This window comes from Chelon labrosus, assembly GCF_963514085.1.
Source record: "Chelon labrosus genome assembly, chromosome: 21".
NCBI classification, from domain to species: Eukaryota; Metazoa; Chordata; class Actinopteri; order Mugiliformes; family Mugilidae; genus Chelon; species Chelon labrosus.
The window spans coordinates 21,179,650-21,204,721 of record NC_140354.1 but is presented as its reverse complement, the minus strand read 5'-3'; the positions used below and the strand labels follow the sequence as shown (position 1 = coordinate 21,204,721).

Genomic DNA, 25,072 nt, shown 5'->3' with positions numbered 1-25,072 from the left:
ATTCCTGCCCCCCTCTCGCCACCCCATAAATATTTCTCGAGAACCGCCACTGGTGGGGACCCTCTCCACACAGTTACCTTCAATGTGGAGGAGGGTCATGGGCATCCAATCTCCTTATCAACGCACATTGTTTGCGAATTTTGTAACTGCATTGGTGGGGCAGATGGGAACGCAGTCCTAAGAGGAGATGGTGTGCAGGAGACAGGAGCTGTGGGTGGCGACGTTAATAGTCTGTGGGTGGTTTGTACCAACGGACGTGTTAATTGCAGAAAAATAATTTCCCCATGAGCAATCAGAAGAGTATATATATATTTGTTTAAATTAATATCAAGTGTTGCATACACATGCCAAGTTAAGTGCATGCATTTATCAAAAAGAGGAGCAAATACTAAAACATTTTGAACTTCAGGGTGACCAGATGAATTTCACATGGACTGTCAGCCGTCTCACCTCCTTACTGCATGCCAGCACTTTCTACTTTGTCTCCTAATGTCTCCACTGTAATAAAATCCCAACTAATTAAAAATAAACCTTCTCCTGTGCATTCTCCAGAAACTGCAGAAGTTGCAGAGTCAAGTGCAGCTTTTACAAATCGCTTGATGTAAACCAGGACATGGAGATACTTTTTTCCAAACTTCAAAAATATTTTTTTGAGAGTGAAGCTCTGCTGACAGAAGGCCGCCATATTGCCTCAAAATGTTAACTCCCCACTTTAGATACCGGATACAGCCTGTGGAAGCGGAAGGACAGCGTGAATTCTTCATGCGCAGAAGACGTTGTGGCTCTTCAATGGGCTCCCTTCGCCGCCATTTTGGTTCAGTTGCACAGAATTACCACAAGAGGGCGCCGTTTCATCACACACTGGCCTGGCCTGTTACTTTCTGAGAGAAATGATTTCATAACAAGCAAAGATGAATAATAGTTTGATAAATTGTTATAGTGTTTGGCTCAAACTGCACTTGACACATATTTGAAGTAGTTTATTCTACGTCAGTACTTAGGCTACGCTGCGTACACTCACCAGTGAAAACAAATGTCTTCTAACACAAGAGTCCTGCACTACGTCGTGTCACCGTGAAGGTTAACGGATAGTGGTTTGGTTCAATTGCACAAATTTACCACAAGAGGGTGCAGTTTCATCACACACTGGCCTGGCACTTTGCTGCAGAGCTCAGTTTCCCTCTACGTCTGTCGATGAGAAACTTGCAGATTGTGCAAAAGTTCAAAAGAGCAGCAGGAAGTTACAAGAAGAAAGTGTAAAAAATAATATTATCTTGGTATCTTTCACAGAAGCTGTTGACTTAAAATGAGGAAAATAAGTTCGGAATTATTTGCATACAGGTACCAACATAAGAATTGAATTGTCTTCTCACTCACGTCGTACCTGTTTTAAATTATTCCTGCCAGTAGTGACTGTGTTAAACCTGTTACTCTCTGAAGCCGATGTTTTATCAAAGTGCAGTCACAAGGGAAACAGCCCAATTAAAAAAATAACCCTTCTTCTGTGCATTCTCCAGAAATTGCAGAAGTTGCAGAGTCAAGTGCAGCTTTTTTCCAAACTTTTTAAAAATAGTGTTTGAAATGTTAAATTCACACTTTAGATACTGCATGGAGTCTGTGGAAGTGGAAGGACAGCGTGAATATCTGCGTGCTTGTCAGTCCTTCGTGTGCAGAAGATGTTGCGGCTCCCTTCCCCACCATTTTGGTTCAATTCCACAAAACTACCACCAGAGGGCGCCGTTTCACCACATACTGGCCTGGCATTTTGTTGCAGAGCTCAAAAGTGAAACAAAACAATTTCCCTCCAAGACCGTTGACGAGAAACTTAACTTGCAGATTGTGCAAAATTTCGAAAAAGGAACAGGAAGCTGCAGGAGGAAAATGTAACAACTAAGCAAACACTACATGACAAAATCAAAAGTGGAATCTCTCACAGAAGCTGCCAACATAAAACGAGGAAAATAAGTTTGGAATTATTTGCATACTTGTCAGCATAAGGATTTCCTTTTCTTTTCACTCACATCGTACCTGTTTGAATTCATTCCTGCTGATGGTGACTGCGTGTTAGACCTATTATATCCTGTAGCCGATGTTTTATTAAACTGCAGTGACAAGAGAAACAGCCGTCTGCATACCACAAATTCCTCTGCAAGAACGGAATAGCTCGGGGGGGAAAAGCCTCTCTTCCTGTCTTTCTTCAAAAGATAAAATCTGCTGGGACACGCTGCATTAACGCAAGTCACACGCACACACAACCTGGGTCTATGCGTTACATTAAGGCACTTTGTCAATGCACGAACCATGCACACATCTGTAAAGTTCCTTTTTTCAGTTTGAGTCCAGACTCAGTTTATGTTTCTTGCACCAAATACTGAGACAAATTCCTTGTATGAGTGAGCATGCGTGGGCATTTAAACTGAAGTTAACTGATTCTGTTCTCATTTTGATGTTCTGTTTAACTATTTAATGTACCGTGTCATACATGTTTTAATACAACATTGAGCCTTTTCTGGTCACCTTGCCACCTGAAGGAATGGATTCTTATGCCCAAATATGGTCTCAGGGAAGCAGAGAGCCCTGACGCAAACCTCACCACTGTTACTTTAAATGGCTGCAGGAAACCAGGGCTCCCACTCGCGTCATGGGTTTTCCTCTACACAGGCCACAAGCGCAGGATGTGCTTTATATGGGCATCTGTCTGTTAACCTCCTCCACCTCCCCCCCTCCTCTCGTTTTCTTTTTTCCTGCAAAAGGAAGCAGCTCGCTGGGGGGATGGGTGAGAATGGAAGAGAAGCTCGGAGACAGCTAATAGGCCGCCTTTCTTGTCTGTTCCAAATAAGCAGAGGCGTGGAATTCATCCCAGGTGCAAGGCAGGCTAAAAATAGCTTCCACTTATCTTTGTGCTCAGGCTTTTGCTCATCAGATACTGTAGTCGGGTTTGAAATGCGTGCGTTTGGGACTCACATTTAAACGCTGTGAATTTTCAGATGTATTTTCACAGTCTGTGAGAAAGTCAGGTTTTCAGCTTGCCGGCTAAACTTGCCTCCCCTCGCCGAGCAGAAAGGCTCACAGGAAAAAAGTTTACTTCTTTATTATCGCAACACGGCAGGCTTACATGCAATAGCACAACAAAGTATTCAAATCTGAAAGTTTAAATCCGGTTTAACTCCTGTTTAATTGACATAGAGTTCCATTTATTAGTGCTCTACCAACCTGCTTCTAACGGTTTTCACACTGTTAGTCACATTGTTTTTGGCCCTTGTGCAGCAATAGCCAAAACTAAATTTTTCTGGTAACTGCAGATCTGTTGTCTACAGCCGCTTGGAGAAATTTTAGCCCTTTCCTCAGCCCAGAACTGCTTTAGTCCTAAGATGTTGGCAGGTTTCCTCACCTGAACTGCTACAAACGGTTTTCCCGTTCAGTCATATCTGAGGCCCATTACTTATGCATGGTAAATGGCTTAATAATGTACAGCAACCCTCAATCTCACTGGGCTTTAAATGTCCAATCACTATTAAAGCCACTGAAGTAGCAACCAAACATTATGTGCCATTAAAACCTGAGTCACAATGCGATGGGACCAAAGCCTGTGCACAGACGTGGGCGTTAGCTTTGGAAAACTACTGGGAGATAGAAGAGTCCGAAGTCCAGAGCTGCCTGCATGAAGTGACCTGTTTATGTAGCTCCTGCTACTTTCTGAGAGAAATGACTTCATAGCAAGCAAAGATGAATAATAGTTTGTAAAGTGTTATAGTGTTTGGCTCTAAATTACAGTAGTCCTGCACTTGACACATATTTGAGGCAGTTTATTCTACTTCATACTTACACTACGTACACTCACTAGTGAAAACAAATGCTTTCTAACACAAGAGTCCTGCACTACGTCGTGTCATCGTGAAGGTTAGCGGATAGTGGACAGCTTAACACGTTTACACTACACAGAGATGAAACCAGCTGCATACGACCTCTTTGGCTTCTTACAAACGGCAGTGTGTCGTCTGTGTCACATTTCAGATCTCAGCCTCGCATGTGGTTTCATTTCAATAAATGCAGAAATGATTCAATATCTCTCGAGTAAAGAGGGGGTAAAAAAAAGTAAATTAGATTCTCTAATTTATTAGATTAGATTAGATTCAACTTTGTTGTCTTTGCATATAGCATGGGTGATTACGCAATGATTCAGTCCAATTCATTTCCTCCTGAGCAGTTCATAATCTGCAGCTCAAGGCACAGATCACTTTTTAAACTCAGGTTTTATTTATTTTTTTCTGAGTTTAATTTAACAGATTTCTCTTGCACCTTTTTATAAATATACATTCTTCTTTTTATATTAGCCGTTTTATATTCCTTCTATTTATTTACTGTAAGGGAGACTTGCAAAGTAAGTATGGTCTAAACTGTTATATTTGTCGTGCATATGGCAATAAACACCTTGAATCTTGAATTCAGTCCAGTTTACATGGTGTCAGTGACAACACAAATTGCCCTGAGATGCTTCACAGAACCCAGAGTCTGGAAAAGCCACGAGATGGAGAGAGGGATGAATGCATGGATAGCAAGAGAGAAGAAATCAGAGATTGGAGGACTGGTGCTCCGTGCATGAAATGGAGTTTGGTTCCATAAGTGCAAAGATTAACTCGAGATATGACTTTTGTATAAGCAAGGTTTTGTGGGATGATGATAGTTTAACTGCTGTATATAAAACTGTATAAAGCATCTTGAACTAGCTCCAGCTGCTATTAACCTTTAATTACTTTAATACTAAACACATTTGCAGCTCTCACATCTTCATCTTAACTTAATTAGATTTTCCCCTGCAGGGCTTTTCTTCGTAGTGCAGTATTTTTATTTTTTGACCTGAATATTTGTGCCACAGTTGCCTAACCCGCTGTCGTGCGCCTGCTGGAGTGTGGGGCCACGGGGGGGGCGGGGCTCTAACATATGACGCTGTGTGCGTGACGTCAGCGAGGTGATAAGTAGCTGTCCCGCATTCGCTCTGCGCGTGTCTGTGCGTGAAGTCACAGGGGGAGAGACTGGAATTCACCAAGTGATTATTTGTCCTGGACTAGTTTCAAAACAAGCTGTGACATGGAGGTCAGCGCCGAGGCCAAGAGGATCATGGTGGTCGCTTTGGGGAAACTGTACAGCTCCCGCACCCAGAGAGGGGGTCTCCGTCTCCACCGGAGCCTCCTCTTGACTCTGGTGATGAAATCCGCCCGAGACATGTACCACGCGGCTCAGGCCACGGAAGAAATCGTCGCGTCGGAATGCGCGCAAGGACACTCGGCGGCTGAGGTGACCGCGGACCCCGCCGGCGCTCGGGTCGAGCCCCAGAGCCCCGCTTCTGGTCCCGCCCCTCAAGCTCGGACGTCCACTACTAGAGACGGGTCCGTGGGTTCGTCCACGGAGCCGCGTCGCGTGGCGATCACCAGCTCACAAGACAAGGAGAACGTGTGCCCGACTGGCCCGGCACAGCACACGAGGAAAAGGCGCGGCAAGGCGGCCGCCGAGCCGGACTTTCTGCCCTGTAAGAAAGCAAAACTCGAACAGGGAAACGGCCCTCAACAGATTATTGTCAACTCCGTTTTGATGGACTATGCGATGTGCAGCAGTGACTTGGGACAGTCCCCTGCCCCCATCCCCCTCCAGAGAGTCATTGCAGCGTGTTGAAGCCGGCGCTCGTTGAGGGCGAAAGTTTTCCACACGGCCCCGGGAGCCTGAACGAGCCCCCGGTACGCTTATTCCAAGGACAGGGGTTTGGATGAACGCTGGGGAAAGTGTCCCCCCCACCCTCCCAAAAAGTCCCACATGTGACTCTGAACAGGTCTGGGCATGTCCCAGGAATCACGGAAGCGGCGCGGTTGGTGCGTAAAAGTCCCAGTGACTTTTGGCCTAGTTGCGGCTTCAGCTGGCCAGAGGCGGAACTAAAGGCAGAGAAGGAGCCTTGGGGCGGCCTTTATGAACATTCACACATTCAAGTCTATTCAATGTTGTTGCTCTACACTGCAAATGTAACACAATGTTGATGCTGCCTACATGCTGAGTGAAAAATGGGATATGTGTTCCAGTGTAAAACATTCAATGACTGCAACTACCTCAGTATTTATTAAACGTTTTTTTGTACTTAAATCCAAACTGGTGTTTGTCTTTTATTCAACACACAAACTATCTTTTCTACAATAGAGGATATAAACGAGGCTAGAATCCTAAAACGAAGTCGAGGCAAGAATTTCTGGTGTGAAAGTGCGGGGTTTGTGTTTGACAGGAAACCGGCCTGGGTGTGAAGAAGTTTGCTTCCTTCCCCCCACGGTGTCACATCCCCCCACGCTGATTTGCAGAACAAAAGCGTGGACAATTCAGGAGATTGTGTCCAAAGGACGAGGAGGGGGCGGGGGTGAGGCCGTAAAGCCATTGACTGGCCAAACACTGGGAACAATTGGCGTCCTGTTGCTGTGCACAAAAGTATATTGCTGCGGTCTCTGGTTCACAGTTAGCTGGAATTCAAGTCATTTCTTTGCACACGATTCAATATATGGTTCACCCATGTAAACATGAATACGACTGAGTCATCGTCTCTGTCAGTATCTCTCACACAACTCTGGTATTTGTCTTTTATATTGGACTCAAGGCACAATTGGTGTATTTCAAAATAAGCTTATTTTAAAAGTAGGTTATGTGTCCTGGAAGTCAGGCAACATGCGTTGTGCAACAGGGATTCACCAGTGGCTGTGTTTGCGTTGGGGGAAGGGGGTTAACCCAAGAAAACAGAAGAAGGAATGCGAGGGGGGTGGGGGTGTCTGTGTGTGCCCCCGTGAGGCCCCAACTGTTCAGCCGAAACCAGAGCGCCTTGTCTGCCTCCACATGCCTGCAGGGGAGGGGGGGAGGGAGGGAGGGAGGGGGGGAGGGTGGAAGGGAGGAGCGGCCGGAACCGTCTGGACATGCCTGTGAAAACAGACACGTCATGCACATAACATACGCACACTCATTCACCTTCTCATGTCAGAACACGGCCGTTCCGATCCGAGCGCCGCCCGCGCTCTCTGACACACGGCGTGACCGTTCACGCTGACGCATACATGTGGATTCCGATAAACAGGGCCGCTTAGAATTATTTGCATCCCTCGGAATTTCTGCATTAAAAAAAAATGGCTCAAAATAGTGGATTTTCACATAAATGGTGAAAGTAGCCAAAAATTGTTCATTTGGGGAAATGAGCCAATATTACATATCAGTGAAGTGCAAAAGCAAGTGTACCTCTAGGATTACAAGGTCAGTTCTGTTCTAAAAGGCCTCCAATCTGTTCAGACGTGTTTCCGATCAACGTAATGAAGGTTACAGATCCTCTTTATGTTCCCAATGTGTCTCAATGGCCGGACAAGCACAGGAAATTCTCCCTTGTTCACAACATCTACTCAGACGTCTTGATTTCGGCGGAAGCAGTTGATCCACATTTAATATCTTCCGATACCAACGTTGCCTTATTTCACTTTGTACTGCACTGCTACCTGCTAGTGTACATATGGTTGAAATGATTACGGGAAATGATGCATATGTACATATTTCACAACGCTCAGATTAGAACTTGAGCCCTGAAAGCTTATATCCGGTCTGTAGTTTACATATTCAGTTAACAGCGACAAGGACAGAATATTTTAAAGGCTCTCATTGCTGATGAACAGACGTCACTTGCGGCGCTTTTTCTTTCACAGGTGGTTTTAGTGTTTTTTTCTGAATGAATGAATGAGAAATCCCCTTTTACACACAGCACGCCCTGCTGAGTAAGCACTACTTAATGTGAAAATCAGAGTTAATGTCACGTGTTTCGTCAACTATCAGATATCTTCCTGCCAGAGAGGTTACGCAGAGTTTACTCCACAGACACCGTCCTAAACTCACCTGCGTTTGAAGCTGTATAGAGTGTTTTCCTCTGCCAGATATTCAAATCAAGATTACTTCGGCCAATTAGCATATCCAGCATTTCTGCACAGTCTTAAAAAGTCTTAAAAAGTCTAAAATTTGATAATCCCACTTTAAGGCCTTAAAAAGTCTTAAATACTAGCTTATTTTGCATTGTAGGTCTTAAATTACATTTAGTCAAGTCTGAAATCCTTACGTCCATTTACCGCTTCATTCGCATTTGTTCAATGTGTTGGTGGCATTCACAGTTAGTTCCATGTGTTCCATGTAGTTCATTATGAAATATAGCTATTAGCATAACTGTTAGAAAACTCTGATGGCCTAAAATCACAGCTGTTATGAAATACATAACAAAACTATGCATGGCACACAGGATGGAGGAAGTTGGGACATGTCTCAGTGCATGTTAAATCACATCTAGAGGGTGTAAGCTTTCAGACAGTTGAGGCTGTTTTAAGATTTGTGAATGATGAATGAAAAAGGAAAGTTGTTTCCTTATTTTTCATACTTTGAGTAGGTCTTAAATTTAACCCATAGTGGTCTTAAAAAGGTCTTAAAAAGTCTTAAACTTCACTTGCTCAAACCTGCAGAAACCCTGATATCTATTGTATTGTTACTGACATACTCTTCAGACGGTGCCGTTTCCAGAGAAGTCACTTGGTGCGATCATGTGCTTTTCATTCAGAGTGTGAAAACATCACGGACGCCGCAGGCAATACGGGGAGCGTGTTTTGCTGTTGCAGAGCTATTGTTTTAGACTTTGGGTTTTCACATGAAATTTCACCGTTGCAAACCAATTTAGTATTCAAGACCACATGAACCGGGGCGACACCGTTTGGCGACACTCTGGGGAGTGACGTTCAAAAATACGGTGCCAAAGAGAACAAGCCTATCCCAGCTGTCATTGGGAGACACAGGGAGAAAATGAAAACTCCACACAGAAAGGCCCTGTCGGCCCATGGATCGACCTTCTTGTGGTGAGGCATCAGTGCTAACCACCTCGCCACTGTCCCGCCCCTTTCCTTTAATATTTGAACATCATATCTTCACACATTTTCAAATTTCTTATAAAAAAAAGGGAGTGTTTAAAGCAACAAAACAACAGAAAGACAGATGTAGCCATTAGTTTTCCCCAAGGAGCTGATAGAAGGCCAAACCAGTGTTTAAAGTCTGTTCAACTGCCCCCTAGTGGCCAAAAACGTACAAGTGCAGCTTTAATGTAATCTGTGGCGTTTTTTTGTTTTTCCGCTGACTGAAGACACACACAGAGAGATAAAAAAAAAAAGAAGGAGAAGAAGAAACGAGGCCAGGCAGTGTGCATTCTCTCTGGATTTTATTCTTTAGGAAGAATTCAGTTTGGAATTACAAAATGCACTGGTAGAAATAGCGGTGAAACTGGTTGAGAGTGCGACAGGTAAGAGTGTGAGAGAGAGACAGAGTTAGAGAGAGAGAGAGAGAGAGAGAGAGAGAGAGAAAATAGGGAGGGAGTGAGTGAGAGTTCAAAGGTCCAACAGCCAGTTAGAATGAGTACATCATCAGATTTGGCTAGCTCCTGCACCTCCTGACTCCCACACAAAGTAAGACAATCGTCATCTTCTGAACTGTACTTTCTTTTCTTTGTATATATATTATTATCTTTTTTTTTTTTAATTAAAAACAGTTCTTTCTTCTTTTTTTTTTTTTTTGTGGTGTCCTGAACATGGTCGTGTTGTGCCTCAACTCCATGTAACAGAAGAAAACAACCAAGACTTTGAACTCTCAAAGCCTTTTTTGTGTTTTTACTCTTTAGATTTTTTTTTTTGTATTTTTTTAACCTTTTTTGTTCTCAAAAATAGAAGGAAAAAAGGAAACATTGCTTTTTAAAAACATCTATCTATCTATATATCTTTTTTTTTTTAATTATTATTCCTCTGAATTAATTAATCTGCTTTTTCTTTTTATGTCCTGAAGATGACTTTTAACCCACGGTGTGGCATGCACATAGCACATGCATTTCTGGAACTAGATATTTTTTTCTTTTTTTTTTTTTAATCTTTTGTACTTAAAAAAAAAAAACTTTTTTTTTTTAAATATTTCTTTTTTCTCCCAGTAGCGACTTTACATTGCTTTTTGAAGACTTTGTGTGGTTAATCAGCGTGTTAGTGGATTTTACTGCAGCATATACACAAAGATGGAAGGTGGTGAACGTTTTGGGCCTTTGCATTTGTCGTTCGGGGGAGGAGGGAGGTGGGGGTTACTGACGTCACACGCACACACGCACGCACGCACACACACATATATGCACGCACAAACACGGTCGAAGGTCGGTACAGTGACGTGATTGAAACATATCAAGATTTCAGAGACAAAGAATAGAAAGCAAAACGCCGGAAGTCGTCAGGAACACACTCACCCGTGCGCACACACTCGCACAACAGAAACCCACTCCCACACGCCACAACCAGGAGCTACATACCTAGTGTGCTTTCTGATTTAGAGTGTAGTGATGTGAAAAATACTTGTCTGTGACATTCCACTGAGGCTGGAAAGACACTAATAGGCAGTTGTATATTTTTTCTTTTTTAAAATGTCTATTTTTTTTTTTTTCAAAGCATTCTCTGGTCAACATGTGATAGGCCTCCAGGTAAAATGCAGGTCGATTAGATTAATTAAAAAAATAAATAATAGCAATAATGCTGGGGCTGACAGTGGTGTGCGTTCGTGACAGAAATAAAAAGTTACACAGGAGTGACGCGGAACAAAGGTGGACCACGACGAGGCCCAGACGTCTTTTCTCCAACCCCACCTGAGCTGCGCCGCAATGCAGTGCAGTCGTTTAAACGCGGGACACACAGGTGAGTTAGGCTACGAGTGAGAGAATGGGGATGATTGTACTAGTGGTGCACCGGCAGGAAAGTAGAGGAAAGGGAATGTATTAAAAACCAGGGGGGCGCCGTTTGTTATTTGGCGCCACCCGAAGGTCACAAGTGGTGGTGGGAGTCTGCTTTTGCATCTGCAGGAGAGTGGACTCGTACGTCCGCGTTGTTAAAACCTACAATTGGGTTCTCGGGTCAGTTCACCTCCGTGGGTGATGAGAACACTGATTTACTGACTGCATTGGTCTCTGATTCAGGTTGGTCCTCCGCCCCAGGGTTGGAAAAATGATCCATCTGAGCTCAAAATAAAAACATATTTAACAAAACACTGAATCGGTCCCATTCTCACGATCATCATGATCAGTACAAGTAGTTATGTCATCGGTTTAGTCAGTAACAAAGAAACAAAGATGAAGAGTTTCTCTCCTTTCCACTGGTCTCTTTCTCTCCGATGCCTCTGTTTTAACCCCAAACCCTGGAAGACTTTGAGATGATTTGTCAGACTTATTCGCCATTTATTTATTATTATTATTTTTTTAAATACCCTGCTTCCCATTACATCATTTTAGCCTTATGACCTCAGTTAGAAAAAAATAAAAGTGCAATTCCAGCTGTATCGGTGGCAGGCATTTGGCACAAAACAGACAGTAGACAAGCAAGGAAAAAGTTATAGTTTTGTTCCCTCCAGGTGTACAGATGTAACCATCCGATCTCCCTATAGTTTAAATAAAGGTATACAGAGAGAGGAATGTCATTCAGAGGAGAGAGAGAGAAAGAGAAACAGAAAGCAACTAAAAGAGAGAAACCCCGAACAGACCACGGCGGTGAGGACTGAACAAAGTGTCCCCCCCGCGCAGACAGACAGACAAGATTCTCATTGTTGCTATTATTAGTATTCTTTTTGTATCATTCATGCAGGATTCCGTAGGGTGTACAACTCCGCAAGTCTAGAAAACGAAGCCGTGTGGGGTGCAACAGAAGATTCAAGCCTCAATGTTTTGAAGAAGAGAAGAAGGAAGAAGAAGAAGAAGGAGGAGGAGGAGAAGAAGAAGAAGAAGAAGAAGAAGAAGAAGAAGCTGCAGGAATAGAAGAAGAAATACTGCAGAAAACAGTTCATTTGTTTTTTTTTTCTGTTTGTTTCTGAAACCCGTTTCCACATTTAAGCTTCTCTTCTTTCGTCGGGCCGTAGCTTGAGGTCGATTGAATTGTTTCAGGGAAGGGGTGTGTACTCCGGCGACGGGGTGGGGGTAAGCAAAGCATCCCCCAACACAACCATCCTGTCCTCTAGATTTTTACGGGCGGGACTAGTCAACGCCCCCCCCTTGCAACTCTCTCCCCAACTCTCCCACCCACTTGGCCTTCTCGCCTCATACAGGCGGACGGCTCTTCGTCAGTTTTATTCTTATTTAAAAACACAGATGATAAAACTCATCAATATTCAACTTGTGGCTGGGAGGGTTGGATTTGATTCGTTTTGCGGCTAACTTAAACAGAAGTTAGCTGTATGAGGCAAAAAATAAATAAAAAACGAAAGAAAAAGTGGTCGCTCTTTTGTCTCTGACTTTAAAGTGTCTTTTGTCGAGTCGCAACTCTTTGACATCTTGTAAGTGGCTATAACTCATTGCCAGAGGCATAATTTAAGACACAAGAGACTAGTGTCCATCGCTCCTGCTGCCTGCATCCTTACAAAAAACTAGAATTTTTGAGATTGGCCTCGGTCGGAATCAAGAGATGATCAGCAACAATGCCAGCAGCACAATGTGGAGGTGGTTTGTTACCTCCTCTTAGACTACTCGTTTCTCCAGATTCTGCTGCAGCATTTTTGCCTCATCCCTTCACTCGGACACCCATCCCTTCATCTAGCCCACCATCCCTACGAAGCAGTGGAGGAGAGGAAAAAATTGAACAGACGAGAAAGACAAGTCGTGGTTTCCTTTGGCAGTCAGTGCTCCGGCTCAGAGCTTCCCGTCTTCTTTCGGTCCGATTAACAATTATTTGTCCTCCTTACGCCCCCTCCCCTACCCCAGAGGCTAGCACCAATCGTCGTCCTCCGTCTCACTGTAGGGTTCATGCAGGCCCTTGCGAGGACCCCTTGGATGCCCAGCTGGAGGGGGGACCTTGTGAGGTCCCGTATGCGGGGGTCCATGGATGTGTGTGGAAGGCGATGAGGATCGGTAGCCGTTGGGAAGGCGCCGCTGGGCAGCGGCCTGCACCTGGCCCTGCACTGGCCCGGTCAGGGCGGTGGTAGGAGGAGGCGCGTGGTGCACAGTCCTGGGTGAGGTGCGACTGGGCTGCGGATGGGGGTTGTTTGCAGGGTGTGGCTGTGGCGGAGGATGGGGATGGGGGTTGTGTGGCTGCGGTTGTGTGGGAGGTGGCAGTGGGTGGTTGGCCATGGCGTGTGGGTGAGGGTTTCCACCCTGCATGGGGCCTGGCTCGTAAGCCGGTGGTTCGTGGTGGGGCTCAAAGTCCTGGTAGTCCTGGTTGTAGAAGCAGCCGTCCCCTTCCATGGAGCCACCACCTCCACCTGTGTCTCCCCAGCGAGGCGGGGGATGATGACCCTGGCGGTGGGCCAACGGAAGGCCAGCAGGGGGAGGACCCTGGCCTTGGGGAGGTTCTGGAGAAAAGCGGCGAGGCGCTGGGGCTGGGGGTCTGCCCTGTGGGCCCCCAGAAGGTGTGGGCATGGCCTTACGGACTACAGGGGAGTAAGTAACGTGGGGCCGCGGGGTTGCCGGGGTCTGAGGCAACTGCCGGCGACCTCGGCGTGGCGTACTGGTCCCCGAGGTTGAGGGGACGGGACTTCCACTGACCGAACTACTGCCCTACACAAAAAGTGAAATAAAGCAAATAAAAAGAACGAACCACAAATTCAAAGACAAAACACGTCGAGTAAAGTAGAGAGAGGATGGTAGAGAGAGAGAGGACAAATGGAGAGGGAAAGAAAGAATGCAAGAACCAGAGACAAAAAGAGAGAAAGGGCGAGACAAGACAAGAACAAGAGCCCCAGCAACATTAAGTAAAAGCACCAGTTGTAATGTGAGTGGAGGAGAGAAAGCCAGAGATGAAATGCATCAAAAGGGGAGCAGAGCGGAGGATGTGGATAAAAAAGATGAGATTCCAAACAGCGCCATACATTGAGAAGCGACATGTCAAGCAGAGGAAAGAAAACAAAAGACGACAGGAGAAAAGAAGGGTAAAAAGGTTGATTTCAAGACCAACAAATGTAGTCCAAGGTACATATGGCAACTAATGGCACATTAAAAAATATTTTAAGTGACATGTGTATGCAACATGTCAAGTTTTAAAGTATTTTTTACGACAGGAAGATCTCTTTGAAGATGTTCAGCCTTCCTGTGTGGTATTTGTAGGTTGGTATTTGTAGGAAAAACTGAACGTATACGACACAAATGTATTAAAAATGTTCATTTAGATCTAAAATGTTGAATGTAAGTACGTCATAGTGCAGGGAACATGACAAAACATTGGCGATCTAAAAACATTTAAGACAGGGGCTCAAATATACATTATTATGCATATTTGTTGAGTTGTCAGTGATATAAGAGAACTTGTATTTGCATTATTATACCCACAATAATGCATATGCTTGTGTTATTGTAGACCATAAATGCATATACAAATGTAAGGGAGACATGCTATCTTCGCCATTTTGAACAGAAACACATCTTGGCCTCTAATTTGAGAGCAGCAGTAGAGGGTAGGGGTTGTGCTTTTTCTCGGGATATTGCAAAGACGAGAAAAGTTTGGAATAATTGTCGTGACTATGGATAACAGTGCTGATTGAATTTCATTGCCATTAGGATTTCTGAAAAAAACAGCTTTGAAGCTCAGCGTGGCGTCTTCGGCTGTTGCCATCTTGGCAGTGCCTGATACCAACTAATTCATGGCTAATTAAAAAAAAAACGGTCAGAGAGGTAATTATCTGTTATTAATAAAGCACAACTGGAAGCTTTGATGAATTGAAACAAGTGAGTTTTCGGAAAATTCTTCCCCATGTAATCGTCACGAATGGATTCATGATTTCTGCTGCAAAGTTGGGGGTTTCAACACGGAGGTCTAAGGGGGTTGAGCAAATCGTATTAGGCTAGCTAACGTTGTTTGTGTCAATTTCGTTAGAAAAAAGTATGTGAATATTTTTTACTTAACCTAAAGCCGCTTGGACACTTGGGCGAAACATCTTCAGGAAACTCTACAAGACTAGTTGCCCTTGTTTTCAGCTTTTTTGGATACACTATGGATCTAATCAACATCTATGCTCTGTACTAGGTTCACATCCACTTAGTTCTTGTTGAGAAAGTCAGCTGCCAGGGCTTTGAAGCATTTTCTGCTCTTTATTTTCTGCTTCTTTTGGGATTTTTCACAGTTTTAACACTACATGGCGTAATACTGCCCTCTGCAGGGTAAACGTATTTACTAAGACAGCACTTCAGATTCTGCTTGCTTTCCACAGCGTTACTGCAGCTTTACTGCTTTACTTATATTATATTTTACATTACTGAGAGACACTTAATCACATGCAGTGTGTTTAATGCTGAATTACACCACTGCTTAATATCACACCACTTAACTACTATCAAGTTAGAGGCCTTTGATTACAGTATAACACTGTTTTTAATGTTTCTTGTATTAGAAGGCAGCGGAAGGTGTGTTGCTCCCAACCACAATTACCCAGAAGCCCACCTGTCTGTGCGTCAAGCACTCGCGACCCTCGCTGGGTGATCGCGACCAGCGCCGGTCCCTCTCTCTGTCCCTCTCCCGGTCGTGCTCCCGGTCGTGCTCCCGGTCGTGCTCTCGGTCGTGCTCTCGGTCGCGGGAGTGCCTGTGTCCGTACTCGCCACCTCGCTCTGCTACATAGTGCTCCTTGTCTATAGAGCCATGGTGGTGGTGGTGATGGTGGTGGTGCTTGCGGTCTTTGGACCGGCCGCGATCTCTGTCGCGGTCCTTGTCTTTAGACGTGAGGTCGCCCGACTGGGTGGTCGTGCTCAGGTCTGTGCCCAGGCCTGAGGCGTGTATTTGAAACAAAATGACATTTGAAGTGGTTCTGTAAATGCAATCACAGCATCTATCAAACGTTTTTTTTTAAAAAAAAATTTCCCCACCTGTGTCGACCTCGTTGTAGCGACAGAGGGACCTCTCGGACGCCCGGTGGCCCCTGTCTTTTCGTCGGTGCCCGTGCCTGGAGGTCCTGCCCTCTTCGGGTATCGTGCGCTCCATGTTGTAATCGTCGGCCCCTCCTTTGTCCCGGTGGCCACGCCCAGACCTGCTGTGGCCCAGCGACGAGGCAGAGCGCTTCATGGGACTGCTGTCGTTGATGGTCTGCGATGGGGGGAAAGAGAAAGAAACCACCGAACGATGGAGGGAGAGAGGGGGGGGCAGAGAGAGAGAGAAAGAGAGAGAGAGGAATGCAGGGAGAGATGTTTTCTTTAACTGTTAAGTTGATGTTTGCTGTGAGCGATGGGTTAAGAGATAATGTGTGTGTATATATGTGCATGTGGGGTCCGTTTCAATGCATCCCCCCCTTCTACCCATCTTCCTTCATCCCACAACTCAAATAATATGCTACCACGTTAGTAGTGATGTTGCAATCATGCTACTTCCAAATTATAGACACTATATTCGATTTACAGGGCAGGGGTCGACAAAAAAGCCCTCTGATGTTAAAAGAAAAACAAGCAAAACCATATTTTAACTTAATCTACTTCAATTCAATTGCGTTAATTAACGATAACGCAGTAAGATTTAGCTCATATTCATACTTTAAAACTCCTGTTCTCTCCGAGCTTGTGAGTTACAGTTCTCAGAGAGACGTGTCTCTTATTTTTAGACCCCGACTTTCATTGTAGACTGGCTTAATGGGCGATAGCGTCACATCCCTCCAGCTCTGTCGAGTCTGGTTATTTTAGGCCTGAGCATGATTACTGCAAGGCCACTCCGCTTTTGTTTCCAGATGAAACTCCTGTAAATCCGCTCTGTTCCTCCAGCGAACGACTGAAGAGAAACTGGTGAAGGACTCAAACTACTTTTAATTGCCGACCCCTGATATATAGAGGAATAAACGCTATATAAGTAAAAAAATAAATAAAAAGAAGAAAAGGAAATACAAGAAAGGAGATGATGGCAAACGGCCATGCCTTCCATGCTTCGGTAACTTGCTTTGTAAAAGTAAAATCAGAGGGGGAAAAGGGGTCAGTACAACTTGCAACACTCTTCACCGCCCATAACGCTGCGCAAAACTCTTCTATTTCTGCTCAGTCTCAACGTGCTTTCCAACAGACATGCATGTACAGTACATAGGGGTTGTCCTGAGTCCTCTGACGGTATCAGAATATTCTTCTGCGGCGTTGAGGCCTTCGTGCTCTAAAGGCGCGGACAGCAGGACAAGAGCCTATGGTGCCACAAGCCGGTGACCTGGGCATCGTGAAAACCTCATCAGGTTACTTCAGTGCTAAATCGTTTCTGCGGCAGAGCCAGATTGTAAATTAGACAAATGGCAGAGGATGCGTTGGAGCATGACAGAGCAGATTATCTGGCCTCATAGAAGTAGCACTGAGAATCCCAAGAGCATACCCCTTCACATACGCACATACAGATCTTCTCTTGCACGATCGAACACGCCCTTCACGCACACTCCAGAACAGGTTGGCTAATTTACTCCATGCAGGTAAGGCAAGAGGAGATGGACACAGATGGAGGACCGTTGTCGTTAACACAGGCATGAGGACAAAAAGACAAAGCAGCAGCAGCAGCAGCAGCTGAGCAAAGAGAGACAAGAGAAGGCCCCTGAGACTAGTGCTACGATGACGGTGGGACAAGCCGTTCAGCCCAGTTCCAAAGTTAAAGATACCGGGATCAGTTTGGAAACGGGGCTGGCATATGATTTCATGCCAAAAAAAGAAAAGAAGAAACCCTTGCCCTAAAGTTGATGAAGACGCAACATAACATAGTGACACGACAAATGAGGAGAAAAGGCTGTTTGAGAGACTGAAAAGGGAGGAGGAAGGGAGGGAGAGAGAAGACAGAGAAGACAGGGTACATACACTGAGGGTACTGCCACGTTGCTTCCCTTTCCTCCGCTGCTGTATGAGCACAGAGAAGACACACACACAGAGCCACAGGTAACACCAAAGGTATGGGCACACATGAAGCAAACACACAAAACCGGGAAAGGGGGGAGAGGGGGGCGAGGAAGAGGGAGAGGAGTAAAGAGGACGGGGACGGTGATGTGCACGATGAATTAGAGAAGGGGGGTACGGAAGGAAAAATCAAAGAGTGTTAGTTGGACGTTCAACCCAAAAAGAGATGCCACAGAGAGAGAGAGAGAAAGAGAGAGAGAGAGAGAGAGAGGGAAGGAGGGACAGAGAAAGAAGGTCTGATTAGACACCAAAGCAGCAGTGAAGGTGGAAGAGAAACACTTACCACAGACACTGGGGGAGGGTGGTTGGCGCCACAACAGTGTTATATAGACAAGATCACCATGAAAAGTGCTCAGTCAACGGCACCACGGTCACAACGGCAACAGTTAGCAAAACACAAACACACACAGATGGAAATGCGCACCTACGCACACACATACAGTCGCCACTTCAGATAGCATCAGACCGTGGAACGCCGTTAGCACGAATAAAGCCTTTGAGATCTTGCGTTTGGGCGACTTTTGAATGCAACTCTGATGCCGAGGGAGAAAAAAGGAAAAAGATACCTCTGCCACAGGTGGATAGCCCTACAACCAATCAGACTTTTTGTTATAAACAAATTTAACTCCACGTGCGTGGTTACGTCGCTACTCATGCGTCCATCATTGCATAAACCCCAAACGCTTTGATTTTGCCTAGCAGATCTTTGCCGGACTGTAATCAGTTCTTAACCGTGAACAAAAAGGCTCTGATTGCTTGTAGGGCTGCCCAGTTGATGCAGAGGTATTTATTTTCTTTGTACCGGCTTAAACACGCCTCATAATGAAATGCAAATGCTGTTTTAATGATTCTGGAATTGGAATATCATGCTAACGACCAGGCATACATCATTATACGTGGCTCCTCATACTTCGTAAGGCTCTTTTAAGGTACTGCGGCACATAGATGCCGTAACCTACGTACGTAGCCTACGCCGGTGGAAGCCATTTATACTTGTGCTCTCAACAGTGTGGCTCACTCCAGATAAAACGCCACCCAAACGCTAATTGGCGCTGAGCCTTTTTTGCTAGTCCGGGTAACTCTTGTTTCTACTTCCTGCTTCACTTTCAACAATGGTGACTGAAACTTTAGGCGAAATTTCGAGTCTTACAAATGTTTGCATCTCCGAACCTCCTGAGGTAACCTTTCCTCCATGTGTTTCATCTTTACTGATCCAAAACAATCAATTTGAAAATTGCGGAAATGGAGAAGCAGTTGGAAATACTAAAGCGGAAACGCGCTAGGCACCACGGCGGGTAGTTTCATTTCTGGGGAGGTGCACGTCGGCTACGGCGTTATGGTCTATGTAGGGACTGCGCTGTCGCCCTTAGCTAGAAACCTAAACTGTCAATTAGTCATTTGATAGTGGTTGGACACGCCATTATGAGCTGCCAATTTTTTGAAAAGATTACCTTTGATATGGATAAATAGTGATCATCATGATAAAGGTGAGCTCCACCATGAGCTATTCGGAGGCAAAGATCGTTGCCTCAGATCTCCCTTTTAATCCCCTCATTAGACAACAATGGTGCAGTCTGTTGGTCCAGCACCTGTTACCTGCTAAAATGTAATATCTAGTGGTGTAAATAAAAATAAATAACGTGCATCTGAACGTCATCTAAACGCAAGATCTCAAAAACATTATTTGTCCAAATGGCGCTCCATAGCAGAGTGACAGGAACAGTTTGACTTTCAGGGCACAGAACATCGAGAGCCCGGGGACACTGCAGAACACACACATATACACACACCTGTCCACACACACTTTATCTTTACCACTCATTCTGGTTCCAGTCCAAAGAAAAAAAGAAATGAAATAAATCAAAACGAGGCCCGAAAATTCAAAATGAGCTGAGCAAAAGGGAAAACCCTTGACAGGAAGAAAGAGACAGTTTAGTAACCACACAGACCATAAAAGAGTCATAAATCAGGATCCTGACAAAAGAAGAGGAAATAATGTGGCGCGTGTGCGTGTGTCACCGTGAATGTGCTGTGTGCGGATGACAACCAGAGCGCTCACCGCAATATGAAACAATAGAAAAATGGATGAGGGGTGAAGGACGAGACCACAGTAATTAAAAAACCGTCATGCAGGTGTCCTGATGAGAGGAAAGGGACGAAGACAACGGGAGGGAAATAAAAGGAACGGGAAGGTCTGACTTTGCCTTGGTGTGGTCCTTCTGAATTCAACATTTCAGCAAAACATTCTCATGTTTCACCCAGAAATATTGACACGATGGGACATCACTTGGTTGTTCTTTGTCACCCAGTGTTAAATGTAGCCCTAACTGGGCTGCAGAAACTTGTTCCAATCTAGATCTGAGTAACCGCAGCAACAAAATCTCTAAGCAACGAGTCGGACCTTTGCAAATATGACCTTCCCAACAAAAGATGACGAGGGACAGACGTGACAGAAAACACAGCGGAAAGGTGAGAATGCTGCTCACTTGGTTGTCGCCTGGGAGGCGAGGCATGGAAGCGGCCCTGCCGTGGCCTTCCATTGGTGGAAAGTGCTCAGTATCCGAGTAACCATCCTGCCCCATCTCTCTCATCTCTACCGTCTGCAAACAGAGCAGGAGAGCAGGAGATGGTGTGACTGGCTGCCATGAAAACTAACAGGGAGTAGGGGGGGTAGGAGGGGAGGGGGACAGGCGGAAAAGTTTGTTAGCCAAAGAAAGCAGAGAGAGCGGAGCGTCTCAGGGAGGCGACCTGTGGATCATTTGGTGAGTGTGTGTGTGTGTGTGGTGAGTGACTTCTTTCTTCAAATGTTTTTCTTTTGGTTTTAGACTGTGTAATGAACGGGAGCTGGAGGGAAATCTAGACGAAAAAACTGCAAGCGCACTCTAAAGGAAGCATTGTTTTTCGTTGGTACGCACAAATGAGCTGCAAGCAAATGCCGGTGGGTTTTTGTTTCGTTTAATGTCCGATGGAGGAGCTTGGAAGTCACAGCAGGAGTGGATTTGGAGGTAAATCCGTATGTGCAGCCCGCACGTTTAAAAAATAACAAAAAAACACAGCTGGTCAGATTACAATGTTAGCCGGGTGCAGGGGCGTTATAGGCGGTTAATGATGCAATATGAAAATGACAGGTTAGCTTGCACACGCTGCAGTTATTAAAAGAAGAAAAAATTATTTTGCCGTGCAAATTTTACCTCGCAAATATGCAATATAAAAGATTCTGTTTTATCTGAAGTATACCTGGAGATTTGGAGTCGAATCTGACAGCTGGGGCTTTTGGCTTGGCTTCGTCTTGCTCCACTAGACCTTCGATTCTAACAGAGGCGTGACACTTTTCCCTCCCGCTAAGTTCAACTAATGAGTTTAAACTTTGTTTTTTTAAGGGGCTGGCTGAGCCAAGTGGGTCTACAGGGCAAATAACGGCATGAGGACAGAAAGGCGAACCGCTCCGAGGGCAGAGCCAGATGTACGGAGATTTAAGATAATCAAGGAACTGTTAAGTGTAATAATCAGGGCGTTAGATTAGAGGCTTCAGTTCATTCAGCAGACGGGTCGGGAAACGACGCCGACCACAGTGGTGTAAAATCAGGAAACAAGGAGCAAGTCAAAGGCCTCGTCAACAGCAGGCTGCCGTATTCTCTGCTTCGGCCTCGGTTCTGATAAAGGGGAACAGAAACTGACGGCGTCTAGAAATTTAGCCTTCGCCTAGTTTATGCAACACACAGAGGTCATGAATAAGCAGAACATGGAAATGAAACTGCAATCTTTAACGGTGTAAAGATTAGAGTTTTCTTTTCTTTTTTTTTCACCGTTTAACTGTCCTCAACTGTTCTTTGGGAGTTTGTCAATGACATGAAAGTAAAAACAAATGTTGAATGGACTGAAGGTTTGGATATTTACTGGTATGCACGACGAGGATGCGTTTTATCCGTGTGTGTGTGTGTGTGCGCTCCTGGAGGTGTGTGTGAACTTTCTACCTGTGAGTTGGACATGCTTCCCAATCCGTCCTCAGGGTGTCCCTCGGGGGTCCAGCTGCCGGCTTTCTGGGACATCTCCTGAGCACGGACCGTCACCCACGAATGGCTTTCCGGGATCCCCCCCTCCACCGGCCTATGACACACACACACACAAACATACACGGATACATCTCGCATCCCTGATCGATAAAACCCCCTCCTGCAAAGAAGACACACGCCCGACAACGCGTAACTCACAGGCTGTTGACCGCGTCGGCCGTCACGGGCGGAGGCAAGGCGTTGTTGAGTCCCGGACCCCCATCCTGGACGGGGGTAGGCGGCTCCACGCGCTGAAACAGTAATGGCGTTCGATTCTGTGTGAGATATACAACATGGCCGTCGCCAGCTATCAGGCAGACTGACAGGGAAGATGCAGGGAAAAGGGGCAAAGCAGGAATAAAGCAGATGCGGAAACGCGGCCAGGCAAACAACGGAGATAACGGGGGAGGGGGGAATTCTTGATGTCCAGCAGGAGAAAGAGACGGTGGAGGAGTGCATTAAAGTTTAACCCACTCGATCCGGAGCTGGATCTTAGAGAATGATCAGTGACCGTTCTGGGCCATGATCATCAAATACATTTCCAAACGTAATAAAAACAAAACTAACAAACATAATTTATATCCAGATCGGCGGGGAGGGGGAAAAAAGGGGGATCAGTAAAAGGAGGGCCCCCGTTCAAAAGATGATGGAGGACATCGTGGAAGATAAGCATTTCAACAATCCTGTGGAGGGGGAACATACAGCAGGTGAAATGCATGATGGGACAAGTCAGATATGAACATTCGCCGCATTCGTCGTCATTCCGTGAAGAAGGCGCAGCGGCACTGCCTGTAATAACCACCTGTCAGGATTTCAGAGTGGCCATTGACTTGTTACACGTGCAACTTTATTCATGTTATTTAAAGTTTCAGTTCCTTAATAAAATCCTAATGAGACTACGCTTAAAGGCAGGAAGATGGGGGGAAAGTGTGCAGAATGTGCAAAGGGGTGGGAGAAAAAGGAGTAAAAGTGGAAGTGGGGTAAAATAAAAAATAAATGAGTGAGGATAAATGTGCAGGTTTTTAGGGACGTTTCTTCTTTAGCACATGAATATATTTATGGACCGTCCGGATGAACCTGTAAAATCTAAAATCTGATAATATATCATCTTGCAAACACTATAAAACTGATGAAATACTGTAAAATGAACGTGGAGGGAGGTCATGATTGTTACTGAAAGCCTTCTCTCCTATAACAAGTGGCAGTGCGCTCATTCAGAGGGTAGGAACGGTGCTCAAATGCAATGTCCAGGATTACAAGCATGGGTGACAGGGGAGTATTTACAAGCAGTCGATCCAAGGGAAGCCATTTGCAAGAAAAGCCATCATAAACGTTCGCGTTGTGTTCAAGTACGGGGGCGTTTGGGGCTGTGACAACACACCTCACCTGCAACTAAACGCTGCATTTGCAAAAAAAGGGAATTCACTTCTGACTGTGACAGTCTTTGGCCAGAAGATGGCAGCACTGCTTTTTGCTTTTAAAGGGATAGTTCACCCTAGAATGATATTTCGCTCATTATCTACTCACCCTCATGTTGACTAAGGGCTGGAAGAAGTTTCAGAGTCCTCCGTCCCTTCTCTGAGTTACAGGGGGTCTTGGTGTAGCAGTGCATTTCAATGCAACGGTTGTAAAGGGACACCAGAGCTCTTCGTAAAAAAACACACACAAAAAAACATCCAAATACCTCCATGATGCTCGTATGTAATGTCCGTCTTGTGCTGAAGCCCCAAATTGCGTAATTGTCCCGAAAAAAATTAAATAAGTCCACATTCCAAGCATGTTTGTAGCATTAGCTCCGAGTGTTGTTGTCCCGGCTCTTCCGCTGCCAGCGCGCATGCGCAAGGTTCGCACTGAGACTCGCTTCCTTGTTTACCCCGGCGAATTGAGCCAGCCGGCGAAGGACCAGAACCGCCGTGCAACGAGAGAAGAAGAAGAAGAAGAAATTAAAAAAAATTAAAATTAAAATTGCACGAAAAAGTGTTGTCCCGGTGCAAGGCAGGCTATTACGGGCTGCTTCTAGTCCTTCGCCGGGGTAAACAAGGAAGCGAGTCTCAGTGCGAACCTTGCGCATGCGCGCTGGCAGCGGAAGAGCCGGGACAACAACACTCGGAGCTAATGCTACAAACATGCTTGGAATGTGGACTTATTTAATTTTTTTCGGGACAATTACGCAATTTGGGGCTTCAGCACAAGACGGACATTACATACGAGCATCATGGAGGTATTTGGATGTTTTTTTGTGTGTGTTTTTTTACGAAGAGCTCTGGTGTCCCTTTACAACCGTTGCATTGAAATGCACTGCTACACCAAGACCCCCTGTAACTCAGAGAAGGGACGGAGGACTCTGAAACTTCTTCCAGCCCTTAGTCAACATGAGGGTGAGTAGATAATGAGCGAAATATCATTCTAGGGTGAACTATCCCTTTAAGGAAGGAGCGTTCAGACTCCTCCCAGGCTCTGAACACAAGCTGTCACAGCCCAGGACCGGATGGATGCAGCTACAGACCTGTGGCCTTGATTTCAGCGCGCCAGTCAGTCAGTCAGTCAGTCAGTCTGCCTTTAAAACTCTAAACGGGTCGGGTGCAGGTGGAGTGTCACGGCGGGTACCTGCTCGTCTCGGAGGGCCTGAGACCGCTTGATCTTGCTCTGCCGGTAGTACTCCATGATCATCATGGCGGCGTAGATTTTCCCCACCGTGAGGTCTGTCGCTGCTGAGAGAATGACAAGTTACCCTGGAAGATTAGACCCTTTGGAATGGACCCTGAGCGCGAGGAATGGCAGACAGAGGTGAGGCATGCACACGGAGGAACACTTTTACACACGTGTCACACGAGTATGAACACAGAGCAAATAGTCTTTTCACTGACAGACCGATAAAAAGATCTTACTTCGGGCGTATTTGAAAAAATCTTGTAATGGAAGAATCTAATCCTGAAACAGATCATGCTTGGTTTGATACTGGATAAAATCAAGAAAACGCAGTCACTCTGAATAAAGTTACTGACATAAAATCTAAGATATTGTTGGGACGCATGAAACTCAGTCAGTTTCCTAGCTATTTCAAATGCAAATCCCATGCACTGCAAAAAAACTAGCGTTC

General features: G+C 45.3%; 2 protein-coding genes across 2 annotated transcripts in view; one reads left to right on the top strand and one right to left on the bottom strand.

Moving 5' to 3' along the window:
• Positions 1–5,012: 5,012 nt before the first annotated feature.
• On the top strand, positions 5,013–6,129 carry ier2a (immediate early response 2a). Its single transcript, XM_084570094.1, has one exon. It carries the CDS (start codon positions 5,089–5,091, stop codon positions 5,668–5,670), a length of 582 nt encoding a protein of 193 aa, XP_084426220.1. The 5' UTR covers positions 5,013–5,088; the 3' UTR covers positions 5,671–6,129.
• A 6,673-nt stretch (positions 6,130–12,802) lies between these two features.
• The window catches only part of cacna1aa (calcium channel, voltage-dependent, P/Q type, alpha 1A subunit, a), a gene marked incomplete at both ends in the record, with an annotated part of 79,107 nt that continues 66,837 nt past the window's right edge, over positions 12,803–25,072 (bottom strand). The window contains 8 exons of the mRNA XM_084570812.1: positions 12,803–13,591; positions 15,468–15,787; positions 15,887–16,103; positions 17,825–17,863; positions 20,407–20,520; positions 21,895–22,027; positions 22,132–22,247; positions 24,580–24,683. Of these exons, the coding sequence (XP_084426938.1) occupies positions 12,803–13,591; positions 15,468–15,787; positions 15,887–16,103; positions 17,825–17,863; positions 20,407–20,520; positions 21,895–22,027; positions 22,132–22,247; positions 24,580–24,683 (1,832 nt within the window). The remainder of the gene's footprint in view (positions 13,592–15,467; positions 15,788–15,886; positions 16,104–17,824; positions 17,864–20,406; positions 20,521–21,894; positions 22,028–22,131; positions 22,248–24,579; positions 24,684–25,072) is intronic.

Coding starts and splice junctions, on each gene's coding strand:
- ier2a (XM_084570094.1), top strand. CDS start 5,089: ATGGAGGTCAGCGCCGAGGCCAAGAGGATCATGGTGGTCGCTTTGGGG.